The following is a 25,520-nucleotide window of genomic DNA, read 5'->3' as shown; positions in this document are numbered from 1 at the left end:
CGCCCGCCCTTTCTGCTGGAGCGGCTCTGAGTCCCGGCGGCTCCGCGCGGCGCGAACATGGCGGACCAGGCCATCTCCTTCCTCAAGGACTTCCTCGCGGGCGGCGTTGCCGCCGCCATCAGCAAGACCGCGGTGGCGCCCATCGAGCGGGTCAAGCTCTTGCTCCAGGTCAGCGGAGTGGGGAGAGCGGTCGGAGCCCGTTACCGTCCCCCGCGGGCGCCGGGCCGGGCGGGGACACGGGGCTGGGCGGGCAGGCGGGGGCCGCGGCCGCAGCGGGACAAAGGCGGGGCGGCGGCTGGCGGGAAGGACACGTGGGCGGCCGCGGGGAAGCGACGCCGGTTTCGCCGTGCGGGGCTCGGCAGGGCGGGAGGGCCGGGCCGGGCCGGGGGCGGTCGGCAGTGGTGTCACTTCCTGCCGCCCCCGCTGCGAGGGCACGGCGGGGAGGGGAGGGCGGCCGCCCCCACCGCCATCTTGGCGGCCCTCACGTGACGCGCACCCGCGTAGCTCATTGGTGGACGGGCGGGGCGGGGCCGGCGCGTGAGGCCTGGCGTGACCCGGAGGCGCCCAAGGTGACTCGGGTGACCTTCGGCCCGGCCTGGCCCCGCCGCTCCCGCTCGGCCCCGGGCCCTGCCACTGTCTCGCTGGCTGGCAGCCCTCTCGGCCCATCGCAGCTCCCTCAGCTCCCCAAGCACGCCTTTATCAGTAAGGGCTCTCGCCTCTAGGTAGGCCTGGTCTTGACGAATTTATCTTATGCTTGCCCTTGTTCCTCACAGAATCACAGATTCGATTGGGTTAGCAAAGACCTCTGAAATCATTGAGCCTGACATACACTACCATGTCCACTAGGCCATGGCACTAAGTGCCACGTTCAGTATTTTCATACGCACCTCTAGGGATGGTGACTCCACCACTTCCCCGGGAAGTCCGTTCCAATGTCTAAACACTCTTTCTGTGAAAAAATTCCTACTAATATTCACCCTAAAGCTCCCCTGGCACAGCTTAAGACTATATCTGTTTGTCCTGTTGCCCCACCTGGCTACAGCCTTCTGTCAGGTAGTTGTTTGGCTGTGCCTATTTTGGCAAGTCCTGATCTCTGAGGAAGCTGAAAAGCAATTTCAGGCCTTTACTTTAATAACAGTACCATCCTAAGCCATTCAGAATTAACAGTCTTTTTTTTTTATAGTAGATGCAGGCTTAAGCTCAGGTGTTGCCTAGGCCAGTGGTCAATATATGTATTTTTATTTGCAGGTGCAACACGCAAGTAAACAGATTGCTGCTGATAAGCAGTACAAGGGTATCATCGATTGTGTAGTGCGTATTCCAAAGGAACAAGGGGTGCTGTCTTTCTGGCGAGGAAACTTAGCTAATGTCATCAGATACTTCCCGACTCAAGCTCTCAACTTTGCCTTCAAGGATAAGTATAAGCAGGTGTTCTTGGGAGGTGTAGACAAGCACACCCAGTTCTGGAGATATTTTGCTGGTAACCTGGCATCTGGTGGTGCAGCTGGAGCCACTTCCCTCTGCTTTGTCTACCCCTTGGATTTTGCAAGAACCCGTTTAGCTGCTGATGTTGGAAAAGCTGGTGCAGACAGAGAATTCTCTGGTCTCGGGGACTGTCTAGTCAAAATTACCAAGTCTGATGGTGTGCGAGGCTTGTACCAAGGGTTCAATGTCTCTGTCCAAGGCATCATCATCTATAGAGCTGCCTACTTCGGGATCTATGACACAGCAAAAGGTAATATTTCAGAGGGGATCTCATAAACTGGTTTTCACAATTGTGTTGTCTGTTCTTGGATGTTACACTCTGTAATAACTGTGTGAAGGTAGAAGGGGATATCAGTGCCAGCATCAGTGACACTGCAGTGTTAAAGGCAAAACTTGGGCATGTGTTGATGGCAGCAGCCTATTTTCGGTTATTGGTTTTGTGAGGAGTTGCTCCCAATGTTAGCAGAGTACGTTGGTAGCACACGATTAGAATAAGTTCGTTTTTGTTCAGTGCATTACTGTAGTTATATTGGGCCAGTTCAGGAGTGTTTTACAGAATGGGATTGAGCAATGCTTTTGCAAAGCACTTGTTCAGCTTGGCATTTGGGCATGTAGGCCATTGATGCTTGCTTGTAATGGAATTCACAGAGAAGTTACTTAATTTAGTGACATTTCTTTTCAGAAGTAATGAATAGTCAGGACTCTTCCTCATGCCAGTCTAAAAGAAACTTGTGCTTAAGTGTTAAACTCCTTTGATCTCTGAGAAGAAAATTTTCTGAATTTCTTTAGATGTTTTTCATTTAATGCTTCAGTATGTTTAAAAGTTATGAAGTATTTTGTTGCAATTTTCAAGTATGGCTCTACAATATTTCATAATTATAGCATCTAGTTTCATATTAGTTCATCAAGTAAAGTAGCTGTCATGCAGTGAGTGAACCAGAGGAGGATGTGTAAGATGAAGAGCTAATTACTTTCTTCTTTTATTGCAGGCATGCTCCCAGATCCCAGAAATACTCACATTGTTATCAGTTGGATGATTGCCCAGACAGTGACTGCTGTGGCCGGTGTGGTGTCCTATCCTTTTGACACAGTGCGGCGTAGAATGATGATGCAGTCAGGACGCAAAGGAGGTGGGCTGTAAATCTATGTAGATGTTCAAGGAGCATTAACGAGATGGAGTTCTTTTTTACTAATAGCCATCCATAGCTCTGATTTGTTATATTACACTTAGATGAAATGAGGGAATGCAGTAAGGTTCAACTTCAGGTGTTTGCCATGAATTATGCTGAGGATTTCGCTTTCTCAAATATGAAATAGGCAAATGGACTGCCTGTGTTGACAAATTAAATGAAAGTAATTAGGGGATGGTATAATAGCCAAAAAGAAAACTTAATATTTTTATTTTGTGACAGCTTATATTAACTAGGCAAGCAGATAGGAAGCGTTGCTATTGGCAGTGCTAACAATTGTGTAATAGTATTAAAATGTAGTTTGGGATGTTGCAATGTAGTTAGATGAAACAGGACAATTGTTAAGAACATCTGAGATAAAATTATAAGAGTAGAATTAAGAATAACTCTTTGCTCTTTTTCTGCAGCTGATATCATGTACTCTGGAACAATTGACTGCTGGCGGAAGATTGCAAGGGATGAGGGAGGAAAGGCGTTCTTCAAGGGTGCATGGTCCAATGTTCTCAGAGGCATGGGGGGTGCTTTTGTGCTTGTGCTGTATGATGAATTCAAAAAAGTCATTTAAACAGCCTAAGTAGAATTGGAAATCAAGTTGAGCAGATCATGTAGAATAACTACCATTATGGACCATTGACCTTCAAAAAATTCCTGTGAGTCTTATTTATCGGAGCCAGATGATACATGTAGATGGGGCTAGAAACTGACATAGAGGACTGATCCATCTCTAACATGCATGAAGACACTGAATCTGGCAATTCAGTGTGCTGATTTTTCTTTTCAGCAATGAGGAATGAGTGCAGTTGGTTCTGGGTCCAAAGTGGCAAGGTCCAATTTAGACAAAAAAATTGTTTGCCTGTGGATCAGTCCCCAGTTTTAAGTCCTATCTTCTAGGACCATAAAATTGTATTTGAAAGCATTTGCTAATAAATCATGTTCTTTTCCACTTGTACTGAAGCACTATGTACCATTTGCACAGCTGAACATCTAGAAATTTTGTTCTTAAATTGGGGCATTTTGCTGTAAAACAATAAACATACTTACTCTCTCTGTGTTGAAATTATTACATAAAACTTTGGGAAAGTCTTTTTTGTTTGAAAACTTGTTTTAGATAATGGTTCCTCTGATACATTTATTCTGCACTCTGTAACAGAATTAAGCTTTTAAAACAAAATTGAATGTGAGAACTAAAGGGGTAGGGATGGGGAAGCATGGATTGTACTAACAGACCACTCCCATTCTTTGTGCCCAGTAGTGTACAATGGGCTGCTGCAAGTGGCTTTTTGCATGATTTTGAGAAACTGATCTGCAACTTCTCATAATTTAAAATGGGGGGGATTCAGTTGTGCTAGAAAATCCCAGAGTCCCATGGACTGTCAAGAAACAGCGCTCTTGCCCTTGGCAAAACAGATTAAAATAAAATTCTTTTTTTGTAAATCAGCATTGGAAAGCAACATGGCATTCATGCAAAAACCCAGGAACCCAGTAAATGCCTTCAACTTCTGATTGACCTATGTATTGTATTGTTGCTGTTTGAAAATGTTGATTGTGACATTCAGGATACTGTTTGGCCTCAACTGTAGCAGTGGTCAGTACCTCTGTGGAAGGTTGAATTAAATCCGAAATGAAGTTCATTCTAAGAGGTGAAATTGATGGGGTATGTGGGAGGGAATGTATGTGCTTCTATGTAGCTGTAAAATAATAGATCAAGGTAGGTCAGCCTTCAGTATTATTAACTGGTTGATGTCTTGGGATGGTCAGAAGACCAAAACCAGACTCATACTTTTTCATAATTTCTCATACTGCAATTTAAGATAATGTAATACCTATGTGCTGTTCTTCATCTGTATATAATCATTTTTACTTTATCTGCAAAGACACAGTAGGGGGACCAGTAAAGGAAACCAAGGTGTTAGTCTTTGTGTTTTAAGAACTCTTCCTATGTTACGAGAAAGGAAAAAGCCTGCAATTCTATGAGTCATTGAAGGCTGACTGAGCTGTCTTGAGTTCTTTTTGTGCCTTCTGAGGTTGCTATTCAAGATGAAGTATTTAAATTAACTACTTGGCTTTGGCTGGTTATTACCTTCCTCTCAAATGTATTTTACTTTTCCCCTTTCACTATTGCACAAGTGCTGCTTTCAATATTTGTATGAATGTAAGGACATTACACAACTCCTTTGTACACAGGCTAATGGCAAACATGTACCTGCTCCAAGTGGGTTTTTCATTCTGTTTGGTAATGGCAGCTCCCTGTGGTGCAGGCAGGCAATTTCTTGTTGACCTTGCTGATCAACTTGCTGTTTCACTTGTAATTATATTGATTGTGGGGGCAGGGGAAGACCTTTTGTCTACAGAAACACACCACTTAGGTTTATTTTCTATATTAGTGGCTTGAAAGGGTAGCTAATTATGGGATACTTCATGTTGCCTGACTGAGTTCTTGGTGATCCAAGTTTTGTGAGAGGAACCAAACATGGCATTTACTTGCGCAGCCCCTAAAAGGAGACAGGACTTTTTCACCTCAACTCTCCTCCAGAACCCTCAAGTTTTAACCAGAAGAAATAGGAAAACAAAAATGCAAGTGCCAGGTGTGTTTTTAAGTGGAACTGCAATTTCCCTGTGCTGTGCCTTCAGCATGTACTAATTTGTGCGGTTTTGGTTTGAGTTTTTTAATGTATGACTTCCCTTAGTAATGCAGCAGCAATTTCCAATGTGCAGTGAAGTTTAGGGACCTGAGGCAAACAATAAAAGAGACTTTTTAAAAAAGTGGTTTTTTGCCTTACTGAAACACTGTGCAATGTATTCATTTTGAAAAACACTAACAGGAAAATAGAATTTGTAACATAAATTACTGGCATCTAAAGCCTGTATTTTTAAAAGTATTGGAAACATAATTTTCACCCTTTGAAGGGAATAACTAAAATGCACTTGTGCGAAGTAATTTTACACCTAACATCCAGCTATTAAATCTTCATTACAGATTTCTTTTTTTCAATTCTCACAACTGTTAAGACTAGAAGTTTTTAAAGGCTTTAAATTCTGCCTGTGTTATTTAAGTACCTACTAATACTGCAGAGGATCACAGTGTTGCAGAGGTCTGTATTTGCAGTGGCAGTACTAGGCTCGTGATATGACTGACTGGCAGACAAGTATTAGTAGTTATATTCGACAAGTGTAATTTTATTTCCCATTTTTGTCTTGCATAAGGTTTATTGGATATACAGTATTATATGGTTGGCTGAAAGACTAAAGGGGAATTGTAAACACATTTTGAATAGCTAGTTTCTGCTTTAGAAAATAACCACACATATAAAAAGTACTGTAAAATTACTGTGGCGTCATCTGGCAGGAAATGATTGTTGGAGGAAAGAAGCTTTGTAGCAATGAAGACAGGAAATAAGTGTCTTCTGGAGAAGAGGCCTTGTCTCACATGGTGAAGAACATCCCAGGAAGGTTTAAGCATGTCTTGAAAGTAGGTGCTTGCAGAAAAGTGTATGTGCTAGACATTGTGGTTTTAAACAAAGGGAAAAGAACGAATTTTGCAGGTTTTTCCCCACTTTTTTAACCTGTTCCACTTTGAAGTGGATTTTAGGGGCTAACAGTTTTATAAGTGATTAGTTTCTTTTATAGGCTGGTTTGCAGTACTTGTCCACAGGATTCATGGGGTTTTTTTTGTGCTGGGGAATCAGTGTGTGTTCTTTTTGGAAAGCTGTGTCATTTCCTCAACTAAAACTATTTCCTCGGTATGGCTTTTCGATGGTAGATACACATTTTCTGTCTAAAGAAAGAGAAAATCTTGTAACATGCAGTAAGCTACATAGTCAATGTCAGTAATCAGAGAACATTAGATACACGAGTACCAAAGGCAGCTCATCTTGCTCTTTTAGTACTTAAATGATGCTTGCAAAGCAGGACAAAATGGTTTTAAAGACAGTTAAGAATTGTTGTTAATATGTACAGTTAATATTAGCTGTTTGTCAGCAGAAGGAAAAAGAATAGTATTTGATTCAAATGTTGGACAGCCTTAACTGAGACAATAGAAGGAATTTATTCAGTGAGTATTGCCTGCATTTTCCATATGCAGGTATTAGCTAGACTTGTAGAGAAAATACTTTGGTTGCTACTCTTACATTGGTTAACTTGTATTCTAGGAGAGTTGATGTTGCTACATAAGATCACAGTACTGATACAGCACTTGGAGCTTAAAGTATTGAAGGTAGATAAGTATGATTTAACAGACGGTAGGAGAAGATAGTACTAGTGGAAAAGAAAAGTTAAAAAGGAAAATGCAAGCTGATGGTATGTGAGATCAAACCAGGATCTTTTGGTGGGGATTTTTTTTCTAGGAAATCTGATGGATTGGTAGAGCACTGCAGGGCTTCATGGTCGTGGTGTTTTGTGCTACTTCGCTACTCTCTGAGGAAAGTGCACAAAGAGTGTGCCTTTCAAGTTCCTAGAATGCATTTTATTTAGGAAGAGAGGAAAACTAAGTAACTGTTAGACTTCTGAGGGAGGGTGAAGAAAGTATCTGGGGAGGGTGACTAAAATGTCATCAGGCTTCGGCAGAAAGACATGTAAAATAAAATCGATTAGAGGAATGCAAGGTATCTGGTGCACTGTGGTTGGTATGATCTTACAACAAATAAGAAAATTGGCAGTTCTTTAATACAAGCATTTTAAGAATGCAAGTGCAAACTCAGTGCAGAAAAGTTGGGATTTTATAAATCAAGATTTTCCCATGATCCAGGGAAAAGTATAGTGAAACAGGAATAAAAATGAGACAATGCAAAAGGTCATTGAATAAGTAGGCGCAAAAAGAAGAAATGCAAGCTTAAAAACCGTGTGATTAGCATGTTACAAGTTTCAAAATAACCCATAAATCCATTAGCACTAAATGTCAGGGAGAGAGTGTTCTGATGTTCAGCAGAGATCTGAAAATAACCATTTTTGTACTTTATTACCTGCTTTGAAGAAGTGCAGCATTCAATCAGTGTTAAAAAGATATCTTGAGTTTGGAGAGGAGAGGTAAAATAGATTTTAATACTAGATCAGAGTGGGCAAAGAGATGTCAGAATTGTATGACATCTTCATAGTGCCTTTAGGCGGGTATCAGGCAACCTGAGAGCTTCAACTGTACTCTGGCAACTGCTGTTAAGTTGCTGCCTGCGTGGAAATGCCTGTGCCACCATTTGCAAACCACATCCACAAAGGCCTCTGGGCTATAATGGAGTGTTTTGAGTAAGTCTGGTAGTATACGCATAGGAATTTGGAAGCCCCTGGAGAGTAGGAAAAACAAGCAATCCAGGGAGTATGGAATATTTGAAACACTGCTTGTTACTTACTAGCAATTACTTAATATGATGTATTGCAGACTGCTGCTGCTCTGTAGCTGTAGCTCTGGCAGCCTGGTATGAAGTGAAATATCAGGTATTTATGACTTAAGGTGTATGAGGAAACCTATCCATGTTACATTCCTACCTTCTTTCTATGAAAAGCAAAGGTGGTAGGACCAAAGACAAATAAATTAGGACAATGTGCTGGTATGTAGTTACCAGTATTAAAGAGTTTTAGTGGTCCGAGCTTTGAGGATTCTTTGTAAACAATTGAGAAATATTTCTGTTTCACTTTTGAAAGCTTCATTGGAAAGCATGGTGTTGCCACTGAATCATTGTAGGCAATAAATGACTAGCCTGATTTATTGACTTCAACTATGTCTTTGTATTAGCCAGCTGATACAAAGCATTCCCTCACTCTGCAGTCACCATACAAAGCACTGGTTAAATGGACAGATTTGAGAAGTATGAGTGGTTTGAAGCCTGGTTGTCACGAAGTGTAGAAGGACAGGAAGAGTTACTTGCTGTTGACAGTGTGCAGGTGTGTAAGATACTGTAAAAGTAGCAAATTTTAAGTTCAGTAAAACAGGCTATTAAAAGGCTTTTTAAAAATAAGGATAGTTAAACATATAGAAGAGGCTGCCTAGGGATGGTCAAATATAATTTGCACAAAGCAGTGAAACAGCTAATCCTATGCTGATGCAAGAGGAAGGCTGGTTAGCCTGTTGAGTCTTTCCAGCCCTTATTCAATGTGAAAGGATTATTACATGGGGATAGGTCAGGCTTATAAAATATATATCACATTATATTATGATCATTGATGTTTGAAAATACTAAAGAAGAAAGTATTCTTACTTAGGTTATTTTCAAAGTATGAACATCAACCTTTCAAAGCTGGTACACTCAGAAATTATAGGTCTCAGTAATAGTGAAAACTCTGGTCTTAAAATATGGCTGCAAATACCTACAAGATAATCAATTGTCTCAGGACTGGCATCAAGCAGTTCAGGTTTCAGGACAGCGTACCTTGCATGACAGAAATTGGGCATTATTGGACCAAATGTAACACTTATCTTTACATCTCAGTTCTAGACTTTGGCCTATTGTGAATTACAGTTACAAATTTGACTGAATTGAAAAAAACACATACCTGGATATCTTCATCGGTTAATGCATTAAATTTGACTCTTGGTTGTGGTATAGGAGGAAGTATGCTCTTGAAATTGCAACACCTTTGGGTAGAAAATGAGATTGTGGAGAAATTTAAATATTTTGTGTTATAACTAAAGGACATTCTTTAAAGACTGAATAGCTATTGCTCTGCTAATTAAGTGGGAAGAATATTTTGAGTGGGGTGGTTAACACTTGGGTAACTAAAATATATTTTGTGATGACAGTCACAGCAAATACTTTATTAAATCAATGACTGAATAAATCACATGACATAACCTTCTTTAACCACTGAGAAGTTTTATCAAAATAAAAATTCATTAATTTGTCCACATTCCTTTTTATTTGGTACTCTGTGCAGTCAATGGCTTCAAAGCAACCTGAAGGTTAAATGCTTAAAAGCAAGAATACAAAAGCTTTTGTAGGATCTGGTAGAGTCCAGGATCCACTTAGCAACTTTAGCATCCTTTCCCCCTTTTTCACCAGTAGTGATTTTGCATGCCAAAGGGCCATCTACAACAATGCTATTGATAATTGACATTGATATTGACATTGATAATCAGATTATTTAAGTTTACAGGTAGGAAAGTAGGAGATTGGAGAATGGATAATACTTTATCAAAGTGTCCACAGTAAAAAGTTGGTGTACCTTTTGAAAAAGCAATACAGGAACAGTGTCACTGAGATTGTTCCAAGTGCTATCAGAAATAATATCACAAAACCAAGGTAATCTTTCCCTTGACCTGAAACATCCAAAAGAGAAATACCTTAGCATATCAAAAATCTGCCTATGAGACTGTCAGTAATGAATGCAAATTTCACAATTAGTTTTTAACTACTCAAAAGGACTTCAACTTGATTTTCTTATAGAATTTGTAAAATTTTCAGGTAGACTTGGTTTATTTTAAACCATTTCAAATATTTAAAATTTAGAGATATAATTCTAGAAAAGGAGAAAAATAAATAGAGTTACTGAACAAATAACAGCAAAATTAGTGGAAAGGGTGAAAAGAAAGAAGCAGAAGGAACAGGATGATATTCATGGTAAAAACTTAAAGAACTGAGAGGCAGCCTCATTGATTCAGACCAAAGACAAGAGTGGGTCTATCTTAGTCTTTCTGTAGCCCTGGCATCTGAGTAACTGCTGCCTTCACAATCCCAGATAACCAAAGGCTCTGCTGCCACAGTACTGGAGCTTCTCTTCCACATTAATAATTTCCACCCAGTTTCCTGCACAGAATTAAGATTTTATCAATTTCTTTTGCCTGTGACAGAGAAAGGGAAACAAACACATTAATACTGAAAAAAAAGATATTTCACAGTCTTACCAAACTCAATGGGTTCACTCCATTCCCCCCAGTTTGAGCTTATGAGACATGTCGTTCCACGTGCTCTGATTTTCAGAATGTATCTTTTTTTCTCATTGTAATTTTGAAATTCATATCTGTCATTCCGTACCTAAGAAAGTAATCAGACTGTGCATTTCACCTCTTTTTAACAAAATATTAACAAAATTTCAAGTTTAATTTCATGATCTAGTTTCTAGAAAAAAATAATTAGTATAATTTTTTTTAGGTGTGTATTAGTTAAATGTTTATCCTGCCACAAAAACTTTCTGTTTTTTGAAGGTTAGATTTTTGAATTTATTTTGTATTTCATTGATTTTATTATGCTTTTTCCTCCTGTTCTTCTTTATGGATCTCAAAAAAAATCAGAGAGACACAAAGCAGAAGCTAGAGAAGTTCTCTGTAAACTCCCCTCGCAACCTTCATAGTGATTAAACATGCAAATATTCCCTGGGTGGTGTCTGTCTTTGCTGAGCAGACCTGTTTTTGAGACAATACAATAACAGATATATATTATCTGGCCTCATGGTACTTTATACAAAGTCTGGAATCTCATTCCTTTCCAAGGCTCAGAGGACCACTCATTTGTCAGGCAAAGATTGACAGTATGTATTAACTTTCACAAGTTTTGAAGATTGTTGTACTCCCTTTGTCTAGCTGTCCTGAGATACAGTGGTATTTTTCCACCAGTGAGAAAGAGTACATTTCAAATTTTTAGCAAGGAAACTGTCGCATCTGTCTTGAGCAAAATCTATTTGTGCAATAAATGGAATGTGTGAAGTTTTGTGGAATGCATACTCCATTCTGCCTATCCCATCTCAAAGGGATGTATTAAGTTTACACATAAAGATACCACAGGAACATATTTTTCTGAATTCTCATTGCTACATTGATACCAAACCTATAGTTCTAGAAGTAAGTGTATTTTCTGTAATGGTGTTTATATGCTTAAGTGGGCAAATCCACAAATTTATACGTGACAAGAATACTTACAACATGTTTCTCTTCTTTGAGCCCGTCCTGCAAAACAAAGACAAATCACAATTTTTATTATTTTCTTATCGAATAATCAAATATTTCTCTCTGGTTCTTATTTTCTGGCCTTTAAAGAGCATAAGTAATTTTAAACTGAAAAGCTGAATATTCTTCTCCAGTAATGCCCCAGAATAACAGCACTTTATTCAGAGTTTTGGCTTCTTACATTTCCTTTTAGAAAAGGAAGAAAACATGAATTATTTATCAGTAGATATGAGAAGCTGTATTTGCTACTAAGGGCATATTTACACTGTTCATTCGCATCCAGCAGAAGTATATCCAAATTATGCAAGCAATCACATCATCCTACAAACACAGCAAATCCGGAAGCTGTGATTTCGTAAGAGTTTGATAACATGCAGCAGAAAAAATATGTGAACAGCAAATTTACCCTCCTTCCAGAATTTAATTAATTGGAATCAAACATTGACCTGGACCAAAGAACCTGCTGTTTTGTTGGTTTTTGGTTTTTGTTGGTTTTTTTTGTTTGTTTTTTGTTTTTTTTTTAAAGGATAGGTTCACAAATGAGTGAACAGATTCAACAGCAGTGATTTTTAGCAATGATCCCAGAAAACACTGAAACAACTATCACATGTAATATTAGGAGGATAGCTAACATTATGGAAAAGTCAGAAAGGTGTAACTGGAAGGAATGTCTCATTACAGAAAACACACCCACTGTGAGTCTTGCATTATAAACTAGACTACTATTTCCCCATCATTCATTGTCAGCTGAGCTCTTTCAGCTTAGGATGTGATGGAAGTCAGCAGCCAGTGCTAGAAATGGGCAAGGTGTAAACAAATTACTTAAACTTTAGTTTAGTGCTATTTTAGCTGTCTTACCTCTATTGGCCCCCTCCTGAAACATGTGAGTTTTATCTGCCATCTCCACGTAGGTACCCATGGTACCTTCAGTACCTCTAGCACCTAAAGGGGAATGAGCCCCTCTGCAGCACAGAGCCCTACATGTGCACTGTTTCTTAGTGCACTGTTTCTTGGTGCAGTTTCTTGTGCTCCTTTGCAGACACCTGCATTAAGATGTCTCAGTCTGTGAGATCAGTTTCACACCTAAATGTAGAAATTGTGGAAATCAAGTAATGATAAAACAGGTATCCCAGGGACGGGGAGGAAGATTGCTGTTCCTTGCTTCCTTGTCAAACTCCTAAGCTCAAATAAATTTCTTGGTCTTTAGTCCTTAGACATGTTAAAATCAGGTCTTTAGTCACTGAGATTTGTCTAGAAAGATTTGGCACCTCAGCCTCTCTACTCTGTCATACTTGGTTGAAACCAAACGTACCTCAGCCTGCAGAAAAGGAAGGCCAGAGGAAGCCTTATCTCCCTCTACAGCTACTTGTGGCAGGGTGGGGGATGATCTCTTCTCCCTGGTAACAAGCATTAGGAGGAGAAGAAACGGCCTCAAGTTGCATCGGGGAGGATTAGATTAGATACTAGGAAGAAAATTCTTCACTGACAGTGTGGTCAGGCATTGGAACAGGCTACCCAGAGAAGAGGTTGAGTCACCATCCCTGGAAGTGTTCAAAAGGCATATGGATATGGCACTTGGAAATATGGTGTAGGGGTGATTATGATGGTGCTGTGTTAGTGATTGACTGATGATCTTGAAGGTCTTTTCCAGCCTTTATGATTCTGTGAAGCAGGGTGAGCATGAGGAGCTCATGTCCAGGCCCAGGCTGGAGGCTGCCACCAAGCCAGTGCCCTTGTTGCAGGTCATGTAGTCACCAGCTGTGAGATGTGCTTATGCAGGAAAGCATCACAGGTATTCTCACAGTATTTAGACAGAGATCCCTCATAACATTTCCCTGCTCTCCCTTGCTTTTCTACTTTGCATCTCTGAGGAGTCTGAAATAAGAGCATGAGAGATGGGATGTGAGAGCAGCAGAGCTGGAGCAGGGGGACAGCACAATTTACAAGAGACAAGTTAATAAATAAAGGAATCAGAAGTTTGCACTTGATAGATACATGTGTGTAGGTACAGTCGCACAGACAAACTTAGACACTTTTTTTACCTTATTTTGTATGTTAATTTCATACTCAAAACATTTGGTGGGTATCATATGACTTGTAAGTGGTGGATGCCATGTAATTATGCAATCTGCTGAATCTCTAGTACAATGGGCAGTGACGTTTAATGGAGCAGTGAATATTTCTGTGGAAAAAAAGAAATAATTGATGTAAGCATGGTCAGTAGGCAGCAACAACTCATACCTGCATAGCAAAACACGTGAAGGTCAGGCATGTAGTATTTTTGATGTGGAAGACCTTGCAAGGCATTGGAATTTGAGTGCCTATAGACTCGGTGTGATCTAAGTGTCTAACCACTACAGTTAGTGAATGCTGTATATCTACAAGGCTCTTTGCACACCATGGAGCAGATGTGCTTGCCTAGATAGGTCTGAGCTTCACAGTCTGCATCAGGTACAGGCAGGAATCACTCTCATGCTGTGCATTTCAGACCACATAGAACACTCAGGAGGACCCTGGTATCTCATAGGTCTCAGGCCACATCTGGATCGATGCCTAGTGAATGGCTCAAGTATCTGAGTGTCTCAAATGGCACTAGGGGCATGTTTTTAGGCAGCTGAATCCCACCCCAGATCTCTATTGGAGCTTAAACACCTAGCTTGCACAGATGTACTCACATATTTATCTAATGCAGCCTTAATTTGCAAGTTGAACCCTCACTCTGGTTTTAGAACGTGTAGCTCTTGTGGCTGTCAAGGAGGTGTGGGATTAAGGGATAGCAAAATAAGCCCATCAGAATGGTGGCCTTGAAAGTCTAACCATTGTGTTTCATTATCTGGAATTCATGGATATGTTCATACCACTTCTCTGAGCAGTTCTTTCAGTTTGCATCTGCCTTTGCTCGTTTTAGTAAATTTTTGGAACTATATTCTGTCACCTGTTGGAAGCAAAGTCTGTCCTGCAGTGCAGGATCCTACAATGGCCTACAGACTTTGTTTCAATCTTCTTTTCAGAGAAAAATTCACTACTTCCTTATTTTATAGAATAGTAATAAAATAAAAATATTCAATTACTTACCAATTTTGTACAGATCAATGTACTCATCATAGAACTGGATGAGGGAGTCTTTACTAGACCCATTCACCAGGAAGTAAGCATTTCCAATTATCCTCACATTTTGGAATCTACATCCCATGTTTCTACCATTTTCATCTTTAATGTAAAGCTCACATTCCATCTCTTCATCATCTCTGTATAAAGCAAGGTATTTTAATTAAACATGGACAGTCTGAGTTAAATGAGTATTCAGACTTCCCTGACTCAAGCAGACCTACTTACCTTGAGTTCTGCCAGTAAAGAAAATACTGTGTATCTGCTGGAGCATCCCTTCCTGCCTGCCAAGTGCAGTTCATGAGGAAAATGTTATAAATCACACAGGAGAAGTTTTCAATGGCTGAGCCGTTCATGCCTGCAGAGAGGAATACCAGTATGAGGAAAAATCCTGTGAGTCCTCCAAGCTGGAGGGTCATGGCACATATTTAGGTGTGTGTTAGACACCTGCAAGTCCTGTTGGTTATTGCTTGGCTTAGGAATGACAAGTGAAAGCTGTACTCTCACTTCATTTTAACTGCATCTTCCCTGTGAAACTTGTAAGTAAAGCACTCATGCACGTAAGGGAAGGCAACACTGCCTGTTAGCACCACCTGTGCTGCCACAGAGAGATATAATTCTCCTTTTGCAAATACTGCCCAGGAATCCACTCCTGAAGTGTTTACGCAGAGGAGTAAAAAGGCTGAGACTTTTGAAAGCAAGTTTGGAGGTTTTCCTGTTCTCCAATCAAGCAACATCCTCGTTAGATCTTTCCACCCTCACGTGGGTGACAGACAATGAGTTGTTCTCCTCCTTTTCTGGAGCATTGAAATGGAAACTTTGGAAGCTCCCTCGTGGCCAGGCTGTGCGGGTATGCTCAGTCTCCTTCTCTCGTCTCCTTCAACCAGTTTTCTGCTTTTTTCTGTGGTATGCCCCAGATTCAGCGAAAGGGTGGAGGCTTCCTCTGCTGCTGACTCCAACCCCCTCCAGTGGCCATTATCCAGAGCACCCTTGTGAAAGCACGGGGAAATCCTCTGGGGAACCTGAAGGCTTGGAAGGTGAGTCCAACTAGGGAGGAACACCAATAGCAACAAGTGTGTCCTGGCTTGTATTTTGAGGGTCACCATAAGTGTTTTCTCTCCCATGTCTACAGGAAGAGACGAGCAGGAAGTATTTTCTCTGCTCAGGCATAGCAAGCTGCTAATCGCATCACCTCTGTCACGTGTGAAATACCCTGGTTAGTCCCAGGATCAGGGAGCACTGTTGCCTGGGGAATTTTAGTGGAGAACTCTGAGCTGAGAAGGAAGGGGAAAACGGCTTAAAGCAAACACACCAACAATCCAGAAGGAAAGCATTTAATAAACAGATGAGCACTAGCATCTTAATTTGCACCAGCCAAAACAAATCCCCACTTAAACCACTGTAATTTATTTGCCTTAGTATGAAAGAGAATCATGAAGCTATGGATATGGTTGTAGTACTGCATCTCTTGAAGAATTGTTGAGATATTCATTACAAAGCAAATTTTTAACAGATCTGCAAAAAAGTATATAATTTAATAGAAAAGACAGCAGTTACCTACTGTGTAAGGAACTTTTTTCTAAAGCAGTGTTTATCTTTAAAAGATTGCAAATGGAGAAAACCTTAGCGAGACATTACCTCGAGGGAGAAAGCTGCATTTTTTTGAGATGTTTGTGTTTGGCACTTCAATGGTAAAGGATACCCCTTTGTGCAGAGGCATGTATAGTTCCACTGGGAACCTGCATAGTGGACTATTCACCTAAAAAAAAAAAAAAACAAAACCAAAACCAAAAAACATGTTGATGTTTAGTTTCTCTGCTTTTCCTCTTTTGGTGTTAGGTGATGCTGGCTGTGGAAGTGCAACTCAGAAACTCAATTCCATGTATATGATGTATATTTTAGGCTCAAGAACTAACTCCTTTAGCATTCTAGGGTGAAGTAGAATGGAACTGAGGGATCAAAAACATAACTACACAAAAAGTTTTGCAGCTCAGAAGTGGATGCTACACTAGTGTACAACCATTGTAGAAGTCTAATAGCACCCCAGTGGCATAACAGAAGATGGTTAATGAGTAAGAGAGCCACAAAGAAATTTATTCAAAGGATTAAGCAGTCCTTGTCTGACCTGTGCAGTGGTCAAAAAGGTGTCCATGACATTACATTTAGAATCTTCAATAAAGATGTGATGTATTTTCTAATATGTATTTCTAGACAAGGCATCTGCTTTGCTAGGCTAATGAAGCTGTCTCTCTTTCTGTCAACCTTCTTTTTTTTTCTCCTTGGGAAATGCAGGTTTATAACATAACCTACAGATCTGACCCAGTTTACTGGGAAGCAAGTGAAGAACTTGAGATAATGAAAATCAATGGCATTGTGTGTACAGTTCTGAAGGGTCTCTCACGCTGTCTCTATAAATTCACTAGAAGTCTCATTTAGTCCCACAGCCCCTTTTTCAGCAGCTAGATCCCTACTCATAATTCAATGTAGGTACAGTTCAGGCTATTGCTTCCTTTCCACTGTGGTGCTAGAACTTCAGTTCTGTCATATGCATGAGATGCTCCTCTTGCAGGAAATGTACCCTGGCATTGTTGATGGCTTTCTACAGCCCCTGGCATATCAAGCAGTAGACTGCAAACAATCAATCCTCAGATATTATCTGCAACTGATCCAATTTTTTCAAAGTAAGTGAAATTGATATAAGATAAAGAAAATGTGCAATTATTTATTCCAATGAATAGCAAGTTTACCTCTTTCTCCATGTCTTCCATATCCCAGTTCATGATGGTACATTTGTACATAGAGAAATTCTGGCTGCTCTCCCAGGACAGTTCCATTTTTCTCCAGTCCATATTCAGATTTGTAATAGGTGATTCTTGTGCTTCTGCTGAAAATGTTACAGCATAAGTTCTGTAAGGATAGGCTACTGCTGTTGTTGAATGCAAAGGATAGTATCTGTCAGGCTTAAGGTGATAATTGCCAGTTTAATTGTAAATATTTCTGATGAATGAAGAATTAAACCTTGTTTCTCAGGTATATATTTGCAAAAACATACTTACAGTCCATACACTGGATGTCAGCATGCAAGGGATGAAAGAGCATCATACACCACCCAGTCACGCAAATGAGTCGAAGAATATCAAACATATTTTCTTCTCTGGAAACATATAATGAAACCTTCAGAAAAAAAAAGGAAAGAAAAAAAACAAGAAAAAATAAGAAACTAAAAAAAAAAAAGAAAAAAGAGGCAAGGCAAGAGAAAAGAAAAGGAAAGGAAAAGAAAATGAAAAGGAAAGAAAAGGAAAGGGAAGTACAAAGACAAGAAAAAAAGAAAAGAAAAAAGATAAAAGAAAGGGAAAAAAGAAAAGAAAAAGAAAGAAAGAAAGAAAGAAAGAAAGAAAGAAAGAAAGAAAGAAAGAAAGAAAGAAAGAAAGAAAGAAAGAAAGAAAGAAAGAAAGAAAGAAAGAAAGAAAGAAAGAAAGAAAAAGAAAGAAAGAAAGAAAGAAAGAAAGAAAGAAAGAAAGAAAGAAAGAAAGAAAGAAAGAAAGAAAGAAAGAAAGAAAGAAAGAAAGAAAGAAAGGAAGGAAGAAAGAAAGGAAGAAAGGAAGAGAAAGAAAGAAAGAAAGAAAGAAAGAAAGAAAGAAAGAAAGAAAGAAAGAAAGAAAGAAAGAAAGAAAGAAAGAAAGAAAGAAAGAAAGAAAGAAAGAAGAAAAGAAAGAAAGAAGAAAAGAAATGAGAAAAATGATGGTAAAATATACTTTAGATTCTGCAAACCTTTTTTTTTTTGTTTGTTTGTTTGTTTTGTTTTTTAAATGGGAAGAGTCAAAGATGATGTCTAATTCACCCCTAGGAAATATTCTTTAGAAAAGCCAAACAGATGTGTGTGCTTCAGGATGTCTGGCAGGCACCTCTTCTTTGAAAGAACTGAATAGGCTCAGTATTGCCTGTAGCAGCACAGTGGTTTTAGATGGAAAGGCCACAGACTCTCACGATGATACATACATTCACTGTATTCAGTGCAGAGACTATGACTTAGAATTATTGTTTTTTTCACATCGCTGTCCCGACCATTCCATCAGAAAGTCAGGTTTTCTTGCTTTCACATCACTGCAGATTTTCTTACTCAGTGCTCCAGTTTCTGCTGCAAAGTGAGCGTTTAGACTGGCTTTCAAGCATTTGTTGCAGACACTTTTTGGGAAGTAGATGGTTAGGCTTTTGGTTGTGACAGGGTATGGATGACTCACTTCTCTATGAGTGCTCTGCTAAAGCCAGCATCAGCACTAGACATATTCAGAGCCCACACCTGCACCTGCTTCTGCCAGTGTGTCTTAGGAGTGCATGGAAAACATCCATGAGATCTGACCTGTTCAAGCAAAGCAGGGAAAAAAGGTCTCAATTTCTGCCAGGTTTTATCAAAAATTAAATGCTGATCTTTTTCTGCCTATGGGGCTGTTTTCAAAATTTCCTATAGTAAGGCCTTAATAACCCTTAAAGTTTTGACCAGTGCCCCGAATCACTGCTCATTCTTTTTCTGGAGGCAAAGATCAAAGCTCTCTCTGAACATCACATCGGTTTTGAATATGTTATTTATCAACTTCAGTATCTTCTTCTATCACTTTTATTTCTTTTCTTTTCTGATCACAGATGAGCTAGGAACAGCTTTTCATTCAAACAAGTACCTTAGGAGCTGGATTCTGATGGGTCTTTATAAAGGCAATTTGGCACTGGATTGCCCTGGTTTCAGCTGCTTTTCCAGTATCCTGAATATCCCAAATAGCAGCATTTATAATAAACTTGATGCTTCAGTCAGTTCCTGACAAATCTGAATGAATTATTCATTTCTATAGGTTGTCTCTCATTTTCTACCTCTTTTCCTGGAAAGCTTACACTTTCTTTGTTATTAATTTTTTTCCAGGAATTGTTGAATCTCACTGTGGACATTATTAAACTTTGAGAATGTCTGCGTTGTAATCAAAAAATGATGTTAGCTCATAGAATTATGTCCATAATAACTTTATTTTAATATAACTACAGTGATCTACAATTGAACTTGGGCTATACAATCTGCTTGGGAGGCTTAATAAAAATGCTGAACCTACCTAAAACTATTTTAGAAAATGTGACTATCAAGTTGTCATGTTCATTTGGTCAAAGATTTACATAACTGCAAACTGGGCATATCTTCACTCTTGGTATCTCTGTTCTTCTAGACCTACAACTTTCTTAATGTAAGTTGTCTGCATTTTCTAGAGCCTACTTCTGTTTTTGTGTTTTTCAGTCCAGTTTCCTGAAAAGAGATAGTATATGCCAATGATCCTTTTCAATGAGGAATGCTGCAAAGACAGCATATTTTTCAGTGTTTCTTTTCTATCTTAACTTGCCTCCTTTATGTCTTGTTAATGAAACAGATATATTGGCATACCTACAAATAGCCTGTCTGAGATGAACTCTGATGTTAAGACATGTAAAAGTATCTACAAGTAAGTATTTACAAAAGCGTAAGTTGTTTAAGCTCCAGTTGTAGTCAGTGAACATCTGGTTGAATTCCATTAACTGTTTCTTGTACACATAAATAATTTCTCCCTGCTTGTTTTAAAGCAGTGACTTTGACTATTGCTATATAGAAGTTTTATTAACCTTTTCAGTATCTTCCTATTATGTTATGTATTTCTGTTTCTGTTTTCCTCTGATGAATTTCTTTGATGTGGAAGAGTTTGTGATAAAGGCATCACTTTAAGCAGCAACAAAACCTTATATCTGGTCAGGTTTCTTTTGGCTACTTTTTTATTTCCTTATCTGTGTGATTATTTTCTCTGGTGACGCAGAGTATAGACCATGAGAAAGGAAGCTACACCTCCCCTTCCAGGCTGTGTGAGCATAGGAGAGGATTGACACGTCTGCCTGGTTCAACAAGGTAGCTCATGGCTGTGCTTTCATCCGTTGCCCTTATCCAGCTTAAGAAACACTTGGTTCTTGCTGGGCTGGAGTTAACTTTCCCCAGAGCAGCCCATACAGTGCTGTGCTTTGTGTTAGTAACTGGAATGGTGTTGATAACACACCAGTGTTTCAGCTGTTGCTGAGCAGTGCTGGCAAAGCATCAGGGTTGTCTCTCCAACCCCATCCCATGCACTCTGCAAAGGCCAGTAGGATGGGGGTGGGCAAGAGATTGGGAGGGAACATGGCCAGGACAGCTGATCCCAACTGCCCAAGAGGATATTCCATATTATGTGGCATTGTGCTCAGTAATAAAAACTGGGAGATAGAAGGATCAAGGTGGGAGAAGGCATTTATTATTCAGGCATTTGTCTTCCAAAGCAACTGCTCTTTTTACTGAGGCCCTTCATCCAAGGAAGTAGCTGGATATTGTCTCCTGATGGGAAGTAGAGAATAAAGAGGAGGGGGAGTGAGACACTAGTTTAGTGGGCAGCTGGTAGCCAGCCTAGGTGAAAGCATCACAGTATTTTTTCCTGTTTGCTATCACAAATGGCTCTCCACTTTTCAAACTATGTTACTCCCACTGTTCTTAAAGATTTGCATCCACCCAGAAAAGTCTACTTCAAATTTTCGCTTGTATCGGAAACCCAGAAATCAGATTCACTGTAGATAGTTTAATTTACTGAGGAAGTGTGAATACCTCCACATTCATTCGTGTGGTATGTAGGTCTGAGCAAAGCTAGTCAAATACTGGCATCAGCTCTTATCAATCATTTCTCATCTTATGTACTATTTTCTTTTTTAGAGAAGGTTAAAACTTTATTGGAGATTTCTCCATTGTCAGCAATTTTTTTCTGTTGTTTTCTTTTTCCTTCATGAAGAAGCAACTCTGCTTAATTTTTGTTTGTTTGTTCTAGCATTGCCTAGTAGTGAAACTTCCTAGTAGCAATTTTCAAGATTACAGTTATTACTAAGGATAATTCTAAGACTGTGAGGTAAATTCTTATAAATTAAGGAAAAAAAGAAACATTATTTCTCTACTAGTTTGCTCTCACATATTGATTTTTATGGTAATTTCAGAGTCATGATTTCAGACAACTTCCACTTGGGGTGAAAGCAACACCCCATCCAGACACTCCAACGAACTTGTCCTGGAGTCTTGAATATTTTCTGGAAATTGGCTTGATAGGACATGTCCGTTATGGTCTCCAGGATTCAAACCAGGCCAGGACATCATGTTGGGGTTGCAACAGAGATAGCAATGACTGTAGCCTGATTCTTCTCTACTTATCTTTTGCGTAAATTAACATACAGTAAGGATGTGGCCATGGCTGCTGGGAAGTGATACTGAAGAATCTTAAGTACAAACAGTATAGAGGACCTCCCCACTAATGCCCATGGGAAACTCAAAACCTGTTGCCCTTCTGGTCTGTCCCTTAAACATATTTTTCTCCATTTTGCCCCACCTGTTCAGTCACTCAGCCTTTTCTCCTTCCTTTCATCATCTTAACGTTCTTTTTAAAGTTTTCTTATTTTCTGTCAGCTGTCTGCTCACCTTTCCTTTATTTTCTTCATTTCATTCTTTTTGTTGTCTTCCTCTCTCTACTCTCATGACTCTGCTTTCGAAGTCTCCCTCTCTCCTAGACAGGATAACAGCCCCATACTGTGAGTACTTTTCAAGCTTTCTCATGGAAACCCTCATCTAAGGCACTGCCACTGGAATCATCTGCAGCCCTGTCTGCTTAGAGTAGTGTTTGCTGGCACAATTGTCTCCATGCTCTGCACATTTCACTGGACTTGCAGTGGGAATAGCAGGGCCTGTAAGTGTTCACTTTTCTCATAAGAAATGATCATTTTCATTGACCACAGCATTAAAAGATTTGCTTCCCAAAAGATTTGTATTTCACATTTGACATCCTTTTCAAACAAATCACACCAGAAAGGATTAGTGTTGGGTTGTGCCTCTGTTCTTTCTATTGCTCCAGCTGAACGCACCAACACATAGCCAGGTCCTCTGCCTTTTCTCTGCCTGCAGACAGGATAAGAGATATAGGAGTTTTTGTGAGCCCTAAGTCTTTTACCTAATCAATCCATACCTTCTGCACAATGGACAAGCTGGTGTCTCTAGCACTATATGTGTAGCAACTTTTTACTTCCAGGTCATCCACTCTCTTTTCCAGACTGGTCTTCTGCAAACTGGTGTGGTAAAACTCTCTCTTCTCTGAACAGAACTCAGTATTTAAGGTGATGGATGGAACACATACTATTTTCAAACTGTGCGTGTTACTTGGAGGATCAGATCAGAAGAAACATACACACTTGTGTAAGCAGAATTTCCTCATATTTCATTAAAATAGTAGGTAAAATAGATTCCATTTGGATGAAACCCCCTGTCCTAGTTCAGCAGGAGGGACCAGTTAACCCTGTGTGGGGGTGATCAAAGCTGTGTATTCTACCCCCTCTATTCATTCCCCAAGGTCAATGGGCCATTAGCAGCAGCTGCCCAGGGAGTCATTATCACCTTCACACCCAGCCTGAGGGGGGCAGAGCTGCTAATGGGCCATCAACAGTTCAACACCCCCTGGCTCCCAGAGTTAATCACCCATTGTGTGAGTCCCCGCCCAGGGGGAGGGACTGAGTGCTCCCTGAGGGTACATAAGTGGTGGGTAAGAAGACCTCGGGAACTTCTCGTCGGATCCAGAGCAGCAGCAGGACCTTGACAGGAGGAGATCCCCGCTCTCGCCCAGACCACAGCCCTCGCCTGCACCAACAGGTTTTTTCTTTTCCTTTTGCTCTGGACTTGGGGGAACCACAGGGGTCTCAGCACAAGGGCAAACAAACCCCATTGGGTTTGTGCCCCAGGACACTGGGTTATACTGCTGGGGTATTGTGAGTTGAAAGCAATTTCCCTTGTGTGTCAGTGTTGTTATTGTAATATTATTATTAAATTTTAGCTCTGACTTATAATCTCTCTCGTGGTGAGTTCATTTCCCCTGCTGGTTCACCTTCAAACCAGCACACCCCCCAAACTGTACACTTTTTTTCTGCTTTGCTTCTTTCCTTTTTCTCCCCTGGCCAGCCTTACAAGCATGTAAGAAGAGCCTTAGAGAAGACTCAAGCATCTAGTTTCCACACTCCTTAACTCTCAGCTCACTCCCTAGCTCTCTTCAAGAGAGAAGTTTGCCCTAAACCTAATCTGTCCACCTAATCAATGTGTCAGAAGGAAAACACAGTCACATAGTTATAGTAGTTTTTACAGAAAGCATCCACTAAATACTGATTTAAGCATTATCAATTTTTACTCTCTTAGGTTGTACAGTTTATTGTCTTTGCTCTTAGGCTGTAAGTAGAGAATGTTACTGGAAAATGTCACCTGAGACCAGGGACAAATTTGATTGATTTGCTCTGGGAAAATTACTACTGCCCATTACACACTTCCAGAATTAAAACTTTGAATTTTACTCATAAGGTGATGTGAAGATAAACTGATACTTACACATTGCAAACATACAGAGAATACCATAAACTTGCTAAGCCTACCAGGAGGCATGGAAATAGGAATAAAAACCTTATGATGGACACCAAGCCATGAGATATTACTATCAAATTACTACCTAAATATGACTAGTTCAGTTTGCAGATGATACAAAACTGGGAGAAGTGGGTAATATACCATTATTTTGCTTCAGAGGAACCTGAACAAGCTGATGAAATGGGATGACAAGAATCTCATAAAATTCAGCAGAAAAAAGTGCTGAGTCCTGCACTTGGGGCGGAACAACCCCCAGCACCAGTAGAGCCTGAGGACAACCTGCTGTAAAGACAGCACAAGCTGACCATGAGCCAAAAATGTGCCATTGCAGAACAGAAGACCAAAAGCACCCTAGGCTGCACAAGGCAGTGTGTTGCCAGCAGGTCAATGGAGACGTTCCTGGAGTACCTGGTCTTGTTCTGGGATTCCCAGTAGAAGAATACAGATGCAGAGCTACTGAAGAGAGTCCAGCAAAGAGTCACAAAGATGATTAAGGGCTCTGACATAGGGTAAGATGCTGAAAAATCTGGGACTGTTCAGCCTGGAGAGATGAAAGGTCAAGGATATGTTATCCATATGTACAAATACCCAGCTATGGAGAATGAGGAAGGTGGAGCCAGACTCTGCTCAGTGGTGTCAAGTGACTGGACAAGAAGCAATGGGTAAAAACTTAAATAATGGAAATTTGATTTAAACACAAGAAAGTACTTTATACTGTGAGGGTGGTCAACCACTTGAAAAAGTTTTCTGGTTCAGATACTGGCTGAGCAACCTGCTGTAGCTGAACCTGCTCTGAGCAAGGACTGGGATAGGACAATCTCTAGATATATCTTCCATCCTCAGCCGTCCCAAGGTTCTGCAATTTACTTTTAGGTTTTTTTCCCAGGAAATAGAAATCCACATATTTCTACTTAGATTAATATACAGAAAGGGTACAGAAAATAGCATTTCTTTCAATTATTGAAAAATAGATTTTGGATAAAAAATGTCAAATAGTGCAACAGACACCACAGACATTTCATAGTCTTCTTTGAATCTTGAGGAAATCCTTAGAAATTTCATATATACACATTTCTAATTCTAATCAAATAGGCTAAAACATCCCCAAAATTTTCCCAAGACTTTTTTAAGCAGGAAGGAAGCTAATCCAGATTTTGTATTTGTGCTAATATGATTGTACTTAACTTAATCTTTGGCAAATATTTGCATGAAATCTTCTGTGACACAGAAGAAAATCAATACACAACATAGAGAGACATACCTCCTCTTGGAAAAACTCTTCTCATTTAGCCTGTTTGATTTTGGTTCACAGAAACAAGGACACTTAAACGTGGAGTTGTAGTCACATGCAGGAATCAGTAAGTGTTTTGCTCTGCCAGTTAAATCTTTTCTAATATATGGCAGTAGT

The 25,520-nt window shown here is 39.9% G+C and overlaps 2 protein-coding genes across 3 annotated transcripts; one reads left to right on the top strand and one right to left on the bottom strand.

Annotated features, from left to right (window-relative positions):
- Window positions 1-3,720, top strand: SLC25A6 (solute carrier family 25 member 6). Its single transcript, XM_071548162.1, has 4 exons — window positions 1-168; window positions 1,249-1,735; window positions 2,475-2,615; window positions 3,083-3,720. Exons 1-4 carry the CDS (start codon window positions 58-60, stop codon window positions 3,238-3,240), a joined length of 897 nt encoding a protein of 298 aa, XP_071404263.1. The 5' UTR covers window positions 1-57; the 3' UTR covers window positions 3,241-3,720.
- LOC139668538 (granulocyte-macrophage colony-stimulating factor receptor subunit alpha-like) lies at window positions 2,652-25,520 on the bottom strand. 2 transcript variants are annotated; one of them, XM_071548145.1, is made up of 12 exons: window positions 25,374-25,520; window positions 17,706-17,823; window positions 17,397-17,533; window positions 16,288-16,408; window positions 14,878-15,007; window positions 14,617-14,789; window positions 13,584-13,723; window positions 11,515-11,541; window positions 10,504-10,633; window positions 9,825-9,918; window positions 9,156-9,237; window positions 2,652-2,815 (listed from the first exon to the last, which is right to left on the bottom strand). In XM_071548145.1, the coding sequence occupies exons 2-12, from the start codon at window positions 17,791-17,793 to the stop codon at window positions 2,702-2,704; spliced, it is 1,236 nt and encodes a 411-aa protein (XP_071404246.1). In that variant the 5' UTR covers window positions 17,794-17,823; window positions 25,374-25,520; the 3' UTR covers window positions 2,652-2,701. The 2 variants fall into 2 exon arrangements, with proteins under 2 accessions (XP_071404246.1, XP_071404251.1); XM_071548150.1 differs by lacking the exon at window positions 2,652-2,815 and adding an exon at window positions 5,842-6,450.

The sequence above is a fragment of the Pithys albifrons genome, chromosome 1, assembly GCF_047495875.1.
Source record: "Pithys albifrons albifrons isolate INPA30051 chromosome 1, PitAlb_v1, whole genome shotgun sequence".
In the NCBI taxonomy this organism is placed as follows: domain Eukaryota; kingdom Metazoa; phylum Chordata; class Aves; order Passeriformes; family Thamnophilidae; genus Pithys; species Pithys albifrons.
This window is presented reverse-complemented; position numbering and strand designations above follow the sequence as displayed.

What these genes read in the sequence shown, in the direction of transcription:
- SLC25A6 (XM_071548162.1), top strand. Translation starts at nt 58, where the DNA reads ATGGCGGACCAGGCCATCTCCTTCCTCAAGGACTTCCTCGCGGGCGGC. An exon ending in GATCTATGACACAGCAAAAG is followed by an intron (nt 1,736 to 2,474) that starts GTAATATTTCAG and finishes CTTTTATTGCAG; the next exon opens with GCATGCTCCCAGATCCCAGA. An exon ending in GCAGTCAGGACGCAAAGGAG is followed by an intron (nt 2,616 to 3,082) that starts GTGGGCTGTAAA and finishes CTTTTTCTGCAG; the next exon opens with CTGATATCATGTACTCTGGA.
- LOC139668538 (XM_071548145.1), bottom strand. Translation starts at nt 17,793, where the DNA reads ATGTTTGATATTCTTCGACTCATTTGCGTGACTGGGTGGTGTATGATG. An exon ending in CTTTACTGGCAGAACTCAAG is followed by an intron (nt 14,790 to 14,877) that starts GTAAGTAGGTCT and finishes TGCTTTATACAG; the next exon opens with AGATGATGAAGAGATGGAAT. An exon ending in TAACCGATGAAGATATCCAG is followed by an intron (nt 2,816 to 9,155) that starts GTATGTGTTTTT and finishes TTGTCAACACAG; the next exon opens with GCAGTCCATTTGCCTATTTC.